This window comes from Ovis aries, chromosome 4 (genome assembly GCF_016772045.2).
Source record: "Ovis aries strain OAR_USU_Benz2616 breed Rambouillet chromosome 4, ARS-UI_Ramb_v3.0, whole genome shotgun sequence".
NCBI lineage: Eukaryota > Metazoa > Chordata > Mammalia > Artiodactyla > Bovidae > Ovis > Ovis aries.
In genome coordinates, this window is record NC_056057.1 from 95,918,072 (window position 1) to 95,928,072 (window position 10,001).

Below are 10,001 nucleotides of genomic sequence, written 5' to 3' on the forward strand. Positions count from 1 at the left end.
ATAACAGTCCTAAAATATCATTAGGGGCATTTTTACTGAAGTAATTAAATTTATGGCTTAGTGAGGGGTTACCTCTTTGCTTTCTTAGAGTAAAAGAGAAGGAAGAGGTGGTGCCCAGAAACAGCGTCTGTTCATTCCTGGGGCTACCACCGCCCTCCCCCCAACCCCAGGAATGGAGGGGGGAGCCACCTCCCGCTCCTCTCCTCTAGTATCCCCTCCCTGACTCTGCTGAGTCACTGCAGATACACGGCTGCTGGAACCTGTAAATGAATGAGAAGTATGGGGCGATCAGGAAGGATGCAATGCGCAGGTGAAAATGTATGTCCAGGACAGGTAGCACGGAGAAATGATAACCTAAATCTAATAATAGCTTTTGTCACCTTACCTTTTAAGGAGATAATGGGATGCAGCCTACTACTGTGATGGGGTGAATATTGTGATATAATGATCATGTTCAGGGTACTTTTTCTAATCATTTCTTAATCTGTCTTAAAAGATAGAACCAAGTCACTGACTATTTTATGGACATATACTTCGGGGGTGGGGGTGGAAAGACTGCCTTGGCATGCCTTAAAATAGGCAAAGGAGCTGAGATTCTCTGTGGACCTAAAACCACAAGTTATTTAAAAAAAACAAACAGCTCTAAAATAAATATTAGTTTGTTAGGGATTGTGACCAGATTACAGGTAATATGGTAGAAGGGTGTGTGTCCAGACAAAGTCATTTCCACCAGGGCTTTCACAATGAATTCTGCTTGTTTATAGTTCTGTATTCTTGGTAATTCTTAGCTTTAGCAGGTATTTCCATTCCGGCTATTTTTAAGAGAACATCCATGCTACTGATAATTCTTTCCTTGGTGACCCTCAGGAGTTATAAGCTAGAAACAGAGGGGACTGTTTCTAATTCCTGTTTAGCACTTGTCACTGTGGATAAACTGACCTGGACCTTCAAAGTCGTGGGCATGAAAAAGTTGGGTGTGTAAATCACTGCCCTCCTCCCCAAAACAAAATCAGTTCTCAGGTTCTCTGTCTCCTTTTGGGTGTGGGGGGAGATGGGGAGTAAGGGGCATGCTAATAAATAAATAGGGGTGCTTCCTTAAGAGTCTGCTAAGAAAAGCAGAAGTAAAATCTGCTGCTCCAGTGCCTTAAGAGATTAGATATTCAGGGTCATGACAAAGCTGCTTATGTTGGAATGTACAAAGCACCTATCTTCTTATTTTCACACTCTTTACCCCTAGCAGTTTCTCAGCACAAATCTATATAGTAGTATCAAACTGGGCTTCACTGGAGTCAGAGGGTTGATAAATATTAGAAAATCAAGAGCAGCTCTCTGCTTAAGGACATGTGATGTCTACGTTTTTTAATGAGTTAAAAAATACATATATGTAAAACATTTTACTGGTGGGGGGCCAGTGGGTAGGTGGTAGAGCTTTTAGAGTAAATATGAGGGAAATACCCCTATCCCCCCAGGGAATGCCTTGATAAAAGCCAATGCAGTTACTTAAGTAACTTGTCTTCCTTTTACTTTATATAAAAACCTCTACAGCACAAGGGGAGGGGCTGCAGAGTAAAGTGGGGAGAAGTTGAGGGGGAAAGTTACATATGAAAATAACCTATTTTCCCTTAAAATTAGAACGATGACCAAATATGGCAATGGCTGTAAGGAGGCAGAGTACATTTTCTGCCATGGTTGACACGGAGGACAAGGCAGTCACCACACAGCGCAGAAATCCCCCCCCTACTTGACCGGTTTGGGGCCTGCAGATCGTGCGCAGTGTCACCTGCCTGCTCACACCAGGTTTCTGATTTTCCTACAGGATGCGGGAGTGGTGGGTCCAGGTGGGGCTGTTGGCGGTGCCCCTGCTTGCGGCCTATCTGCACATCCCGCCCCCGCAGCTTTCCCCTGCTCTTCACTCATGGAAGTCGTCAGGCAAATTTTTCACCTACAAGGGACTGCGCATCTTCTACCAAGGTAAGAACAGGGCTTTGGGAACACTGCATGTAAAAGGTCCCACGGGTCCCATTTTGCGTCCATTGGTCTCTGTCGCCCCTCCGCGATGGAGGCAAAACCCTTTTTTCTGTGCAGTGTTCATTTGGAGGAATGGACTAATTTCTCTCATTACCTTGACAGCAGGGAAGCTCACAGGAAACTGCTGGGAGGGAGAGAGGGTGGTGGAATTGAGATTCCAGTCTGCAGACTGACTTGTTCATTTACTTTGTGGTCTGATTTGTAATGATAGACAGTACTGGCTTTCTCTTGTGAGTGCCCCTAGTGTCAGGTAATATAAACAGCATTCACAGACACAGCTACCAGTGGTTCTTTTCCTCCCCCACCCTGGAGTTTATTTTTCTATAAAGATTATTTCTTATATGCATAACTAAATGTGATTTAAATATTATACCTTTGTATAAATTAACTTGCTAATAATTATTGTCATGACTGCTACTTATCGACTGCTAATTATCTTCAACCCTCATTATTTCATTTAATCTTTACAACAGTACTTGGAGGTAGGTGCTGTTCTTCTCATTTTATAGGTAGAGAAAATGAGAAATGAGATCGGAAAAGATTACTTTTGGGCGGGGGTCAAGAGCAATAACGAAAAATGTTTGTCATAAACCGTTTTTCATTATTGCTCCTGACCTCCTCTCATTTGCTGTATTCGATAAAAAGTAAGTATATAATTTTCTTTATGTTGGTCACTTAGATTGCTTCCAGTTTTTCAGTGCTTTAAATAGTTGATGTTGAGGGGAAATCTTCATGTATGTGTTAATTTTTTCCTTTTTTTTTTTTTCAAACAGTACTACTTGTAAATGAAATGATTTATTTGCGTGGATTCTCAAGACTAAGACGTCTAAAGTATATAAAAATTTTAATTGCTTCTAACAAATTATTTTTATAAACCTCATTATCAAATTCTCATGCCAGTGGTGGTATATGAATCTATCAGTTTTAATCTAATACTGTTAGCAAGGCTACTTACTCTTTAAATGCTTGGCTAATATAAAAGATGTTTATACGCTAAAAAATGTTAATGATTATGTTGATTACTCTTTTTTATAATTGTTAGAATTTTGTAGTATTCGAGCATTACGATTTTAATATTCGACTGAGTCTCCAATGCGGGAAATAATAGTGTTGGGCAAACAGCATAAACTGAGCTCACTGAGTTGAAGAAGAGTTACTATATTTTAGGGAATTTTTGTGAGGCTGTTCATTACTAATAGGTACACAGAACTTGTAGTTTGTAAATTGTGAGTGTACTTTTAATAACTGTGAAACTTTACTGTGGAAAAGAAATTTACATAACAATAATACAGAATAAAGGGAGAAACAGGGAAATATTTTAAAAACCTAGGTGAAAGTAAGGGGTCTGCCATCAAGTATTTTCATATAAAGTGAGCTATTTACATTAAAAAAATTGAAGTATAGTTGATTTACAATTAGTTTCAGTGTAGAACATTAGTGATTCAGTATTTTTATAGACTATGCTCCACTTAAAGTTTTTATAAAATATTGGCTGTATTTACAATTTTTAAATATACTGGATAAAATAAAATAGTTATCAAATGTTCTTACCTAAAGCAATAAGCTTACATTTTAAAAAGAAATGTATTATTTTAATGTAATTAATTTGGTCAGGGTTTCTTGACCTTTATACCAGATTACTTAGATTTTTTTTACATCTTCTAAGTTATTTTCTTACAGAGTTGGCCTAACTGCTCTCTCTCCTTCCCAGACTCTGTGGGTGTGGTTGGAAGTCCGGAGATAGTCGTGCTGTTACACGGCTTTCCAACATCCAGCTATGATTGGTACAAGGTAATAATATCAGACTTCTAGGTCCTACTATGCCTTTAAAATCCAAAATCAAGGATTTTCGTGCAACAGCAGAAGGCTTTTATGTATCTGAGTTGCTTAATAAAATAGGATTAAATGTAGAACAGTTTCTCATTTACTGTAAAGGAATAAAAAAAAGTCTTTGGCAATCTGGGTGGGATCATTGCCAAGTTAAAAAGTGCTCGAGTTCCTCCCTCAATTGAGATTAATTATTAGGAATAAAGCACTTTCCGAGAGGATCATTTGTGGGCCTGTGGTGGTTTCATGAGACTTTCCCTTTATCAAAGGCTGTTTGTTAAGCTGAGATAGGGATGAAACTCCTTTGTTCCTGTAGGTTGGAGACGAGCAGGAGCAGGATTAGAAGGACCAAACCATCCCTTTCTCTCTTGTAGATTTGGGAAGGTCTGACCCTGAGGTTTCATCGAGTGATTGCCCTTGATTTCCTAGGCTTTGGCTTCAGTGACAAACCGGTAAGCGGCATCTGGATGGTACAGCGTTGAGGGTTGGGGGTAGGTGAGGATGAAGGGATTGGCCTGGCAGACAGACCTGCACCTTCGGCTTCATCCTGTGTGTCTGGGCTCTCCTCTTTCTAGAGGCCGCATCACTATTCCATATTTGAGCAGGCCAGCATCGTGGAGGCACTTCTGCGACATCTGGGGCTCCAGAGCCGCAGGATCAACCTGTTGTCTCATGACTACGGGGACACCGTGGCTCAGGAGCTGCTCTACAGGTTAGTGAGGCCATGACTTTCCTACAGGTTTCACTCGTCTAAGATGGTAGAAGTACATTCTTTCTGGCCCTTTTCCCTCTTGGGAGTTCGTCTTCACTAGCTCAGTTAGCTGTGTTTCCCTCCCCTCTCTAGATTCAAGCAGAATCGATCTGGTCGGCTTACAATCAAGAGTCTGTGTCTGTCAAATGGAGGTAATTGCATGGAGGAGGGTGGGAAGTGAGGTGTAGCCTAGAAGGGCCATGTTTGGAAACAGCAGTGACGTCTAAATGGTCGTCTGATGGTACTGCAAACAAACCCACAGAAAGGAGTGGATCTTTACCTCTCCTATGCCATGACCACTTTTGTAGTCTGAAGAGATGTACTGACCCTTTCTCAGAATAATGTTTTTTAATATAGAAAATAAGATTACAAAGGAAACTGATTATCCTGATATAAGTTAATAAAAAGGTGTTACCATAAGATAGGGTATAGTAAGATTTCTAAATGTGTTTAATGCATATTCCAGCACGATCTCACGGTGGGTCTGGTAACAGCTGTAATTAGGAGCAGTGGGGAGTGCAGATGATGCTTCACCGGCTCTGCAGCTACTGCAGTGGGCTCTGCAGACAGTGGAGATGCAGCCACACGTGCTTCTAACACTGTCGTGGTGTGTCGGAAACTCTCAATTCACAGCAGTGCCAAGTTTCAGTTGCAAGTTAGAGAACCCTTAATTAGGCCTTTTGGAGATGTTTCCTGTTCTTTGCCTGTCATTGAGCCTGGCTTGTAAATCTATGAATATATCCAGGTGTCCCTCAAATACCTTAGACTACCTTAAGGGCAGATGGGGAGAGGAATCTTTTTATCAGTCATGCTCATAGCTTTCTCTCACAGACTCTGGGGAAAAAAAAAATGGAAATGGGAAAACTAGGTTTAAGGACCTACACTTCCTGAAAAATATCTGGTTTCCTTTGCAGCCCAAAACAGTAACAACACTATGCATTCCAAGGAATGGGTGGAATCGCTAAGGGGAGCAAGTCTAGTCATTGCCAGTGTGGATGACTGAGGCATATTCTTCCCTTTTCTCTGCAGTGGGGAAAGTAATCCTAGTGGGATAGAATCTGACCTGGTAAACACAATTCCCTGGAGAATTAATAAATGACAGTACTAAGTTTTTATTTGTAATTCTGTTTTTGGCAGTAAAAGCCACTAAGGTGACTAATCGGGTAACTAGTCTCTGATGATGAGTCTCTGTTTGGCCTAAAATTGTTGGTAAATGACTAACGTAAGTCTCTTCTCCTACAGGTATATTTCCTGAGACTCACCGTCCCCTCCTTCTACAAAAGGTTGGTTACTCCATCGACCAGCTCTTTAATAGTTTTTCAAATTTATACTGACCTATGTAATGCTGGGACCTTTATAAGGGCGCATACCTGCTGCCACAGGCTGTAGTTAAAAAATCTATTTCTTCCTGAACTTATATGTTAATGAAGTTAATTTTGTCCTTAATAAAGGAAAAGCAAAGCAGTAGAAGTAACCCTAGATAAGCAAAGCCTTATTTCTGAAAATGAGATCAATAACTATTTTTGGAGAAATACAGCTATCTAAAGACTTAGGACATTAGCATGATGTTTCAACATTATGGGATCCTCAAATCAAATTTATCAGTGTAGAATGTAATCTTAAAGGAAATTACAAGTAGGTCATCTATGAGAAAAGAATGTGGGTAAGCAAATCAAGAAACTGAAAGCCAGTGGGTTTAGTTAAAGTCCTTTTTTAGTTCCTAGTATAAAATTTTATATCCTGGCTAGTTGTCTTCTTTCCTTGGAATCCTGAGTTTTACTTTTATACCTATAGCTTCTCAAAGATGGAGGCATGCTGTCACCCATCCTCACACGGCTGATGAACTTCTTCGTATTCTCTCGAGGGTAAGTTATTGTTAAAGACGGACTTACTTCAGCCTGTGAACGGTGTTGCTGCATTAAAACTCTGGGCCAGATCTTAGGGCTTGATACTTTAAAGGTGTTGACCACTTGCCAGACAAGTAGTAGGAGGAATTCATAAAAACCAGTCAAGGGTTGGACGTGTGACCTGACGTGCCAATCATACTTGATGTGCTGAGCTCTTCTCACACTTAACCTTTCTGCTTTTTTGGACTTATTCAGTCTCACCCCCGTCTTTGGGCCATACACCCGACCTTCTGAGAGTGAGCTGTGGGACATGTGGGCAGGGATACGCAACAATGATGGGAACTTGGTTATTGACAGGTAAGAAATAACCTTTGTTTTGGTTTCCAGAGACACTTTTTTGGGGAAGTAGGGAAAAGATGTGGGATTGTGTTCTGTTCTTTGCTTTCATAACTTCAAGAAGAGTGCTTATGACATATGAGGCAAACCAAGAAGTCCTGCTCTGTACCTTCTAAAAAGAAAGAAATTCAGAATAGTAACCACTGAGCCTAAGCCATTTGGTACAAAGTCTGGATAAACAGCTGCAAATTCCAGTGCTAATTCAGTTTGTAACTGGCCGATTGACTGGTAAATTGTCTTTGGACCTTTTGTCAATAGTAAGTGCTTCAAAATGTATAATCATAATTCTGAAAGGTGCCTAATTCCTCTCTCAAAGTACAGATTTCTTACTTTTTTGTATCCTTTCCATAGCAACAGGGACTGAGAGGGAGGATTCTCTGTCTTGTACAAAGACTTCCCATCCTTTGGTTCAAATGCTTTCACAGAGGGACCCTGAGATAGGATATCTGGAACTGCTTGGGATACAGCCTCTTTGCCAGCTGGGTCAGTGTAGCTTCCAGTGTTTTAACTGGTGGCTCCCCTGGGAATTGTGAGGTCGAAGGAGTAATTCCTCCTCCTCACCTCAAACTCACCTGGGATCCTTGAAGATTCATCTTAATATAAAAAAATTGGAAAACAAAGGCCTCTTTTAAAAATTCCCTTGTATTTTCAAGAAAGTAAGTATTTCTACAAGGTGATGTTTTAAGTTCACAAAAACAATTGCCAGGCACAGTTATTAGAGCACATGAGTTTGAGTTCTGACATCTTACACTGTAGGGAAAGGGCTCCTCCTCCATTTTATCTGTGGATAATGCAGGAGATGAAACTTTGTGCTCATGAACTTTTACACTGAGAATTTTAGAAGTAGATGTCAATTTACAGATTATGCAGTTGAGTCCTCTTAAAGATGAGAACTGAGGTGAAAGGTTACTAACAACTTTTGAGTCACAGAGCTAGTTAGTGGTGGAGCCAAAATCAGAACTTTAGACTCAGACTTTAGTCACTTTTAATCCAAAGTAATTTCCAGCCTTACTAGATCTCAGTCCCTGCTCCATGAACACAGAGAACCATTCATTCTAACATTGATAGTAGGCATGATCACTGCCATAGCTACACAGTAGTGAACTCTAGAGGCTAAGAGAAATGAGTAAGTTAAGTGGGCCATTCCCAGGAATGGCAAGGTGCTTCTGGATTATGAAAACATAGATTGTGTTCCTTGTGGTTCCTGTCAGGCTTTTGCGTCCATAGAGCAATAGAAGTTTCTTGTTTTCCTCTTGCCGACTTGTCTGTCCTACAGTCTATTGCAGTACATCAATCAGAGGAAGAAGTTTAGAAGACGCTGGGTGGGAGCCCTTGCCTCTGTATCTATTCCCAGTGAGTATTTCTGTTATTTCCTGGCCGGAAAACTGAGGAACCATGGGCTTAAGTAATTGCCAGACCTAGCAAATCAAGATACAAGATACCCAGCTAAATTTGAAAATAAATTTCAGATAAACAACAGATATGTATTTAGGATAAGTATATGCTGTGCAGTATTTGAGACATACTAAAAAAAATTCATTATTTGAAGTTCAGATATAACTGGCCACCCTTATTTAATCTAGCAACCAGGGACATGTGTTGTAGAGAAGTATATAAAACATTGAGTTCCTATCGCAGAAGGCGTTGGTGTCGGTCAGTGCGATTAGACCACTTCCTGTGCTGTGCACTGTCGGTAGTTGCCACATTCAGTGCTGAACTGCTGGGACGACAGACTGTTTAGATTACTAATCAAGAGGTTTATAGGTGGTTTCTGCTCATTTGTCTTTTCATTCCTATGGATTTAAAAACAGTGCATGGTCTCACAAAGAATAATTAGTGCTCAAGATATCACTGGTTGATTCCAAATGTCAAGGGTCAATTATAAGTGAAGAGAGACTTAATGACAGTCTCCTGGATTTATAAAATGGAAATGGTGGAAGTGGGGCTTATACCTTTTGGTCCAGGGCAAAGAAGATATGAAGAGAATGAATGGGTGTTTATAGGTGAAAAGGTCTCAAATGGACTAATTTTTAGGCTTATTCTCATGTTTTGTAAACTACTTATTGAAAGAAGCTAGGTTTTCTATTATTAAAAAATTATTAAAAAATTTTTTGAGGGATAATTTTATGGTGTGAGAGCTGTTAATAATTCATTCCTCTCCCCTCTCCTAGTTCATTTTATCTATGGGCCATTGGATCCGGTGAACCCCTATCCCGAGTTTTTGGAGCTGTACAGGTGAGTCTCCCTCAGGGGTCTTTGTTTTCCTGATAGTGGTGAACAGGACTGCCTGTTGAGGGCTGTTGCTCTAGCCTATCTATCTGTGACCTCACTGGCCATATTATTCATCTAGGAAACATTTAATAGAGGATGAACTGGGGAAATCTTAACTCTCACATAGTGTAAACATCGAGAAGTTCAGTTATACGTTCTCTTGGTTTCTACAGTCTGTTTTCACTATCATGGTTATCAGTCTACATGTATCACTCTACAGCTCCAAGGTGTACAGGTAAGGAGAAGCTATTGTGTGGACCAAGGCATAGAAGTGGATATATTTTAAATGTTTGCTTTGATTGTAAAGCCAACTCATTGGCCTCAGCTGAGGAGACTCTTCGGGAAGAATGAGCTGTGGAAAAGTGCCTTCTCAGGTTGTTGTTCTCTCTAGGTACTTAGTCGGAAGGTGTCGGAATATGAGTGCTTCACTGACAATGTCACATAAAAATGTTCCATACCTTCACATGGCCTAGTAGAAACAACCCAGTAGTAAATAGCTTGCATTTAATTTTAAACAGACTACCCTCTCATCTCCTCAGGGTAAGCAAGGTCTTTTGTCTTTACTCGGACAGTGAGTTGCTGAGTGGCCACTTCCCTAAGGAGCTGGAAGTCATCCTGCTCTGACCTGTGTTGCATATATGTTGTATTTTCACATTGTGCTCTGTTGGAATATTTAAAACTAGTATGAATACATTATAAATGGAATTGGCATGTTTATCTGCCTAAAGATACAATTCCAAAGTAGAAGGTGAATAAGCTCTTTGTTGGTTCTTTCCAGTGTGGTATGTCCGCAGGGGCATTTACTAGGGCTGCCCACTGGCTTACACCCCTCCCCCTCCCTCCAGCCTCAAGTTCACCTCCATGCTGTTCTCTTCCACTAG

The 10,001-nt window shown here is 40.5% G+C and overlaps 1 protein-coding gene across 4 annotated transcripts in view; it reads left to right on the forward strand.

Moving 5' to 3' along the window:
• MEST (mesoderm specific transcript) overlaps positions 1-10,001 on the forward strand; it is a 92,792-nt gene that overhangs the window by 6,853 nt on the left and 75,938 nt on the right. For all 4 annotated transcript variants that reach the window (XM_042248842.2, XM_042248840.2, XM_060414839.1 and 1 more), the window contains exons 2-11: positions 1,817-1,971; positions 3,740-3,819; positions 4,230-4,307; positions 4,431-4,567; positions 4,700-4,758; positions 5,849-5,889; positions 6,401-6,471; positions 6,709-6,810; positions 8,126-8,202; positions 9,021-9,084. In XM_042248842.2, coding sequence (XP_042104776.1) covers positions 1,818-1,971; positions 3,740-3,819; positions 4,230-4,307; positions 4,431-4,567; positions 4,700-4,758; positions 5,849-5,889; positions 6,401-6,471; positions 6,709-6,810; positions 8,126-8,202; positions 9,021-9,084 — 863 coding nt within the window. In that variant the 5' untranslated portion in view covers position 1,817. The remainder of the gene's footprint in view (positions 1-1,816; positions 1,972-3,739; positions 3,820-4,229; positions 4,308-4,430; positions 4,568-4,699; positions 4,759-5,848; positions 5,890-6,400; positions 6,472-6,708; positions 6,811-8,125; positions 8,203-9,020; positions 9,085-10,001) is intronic.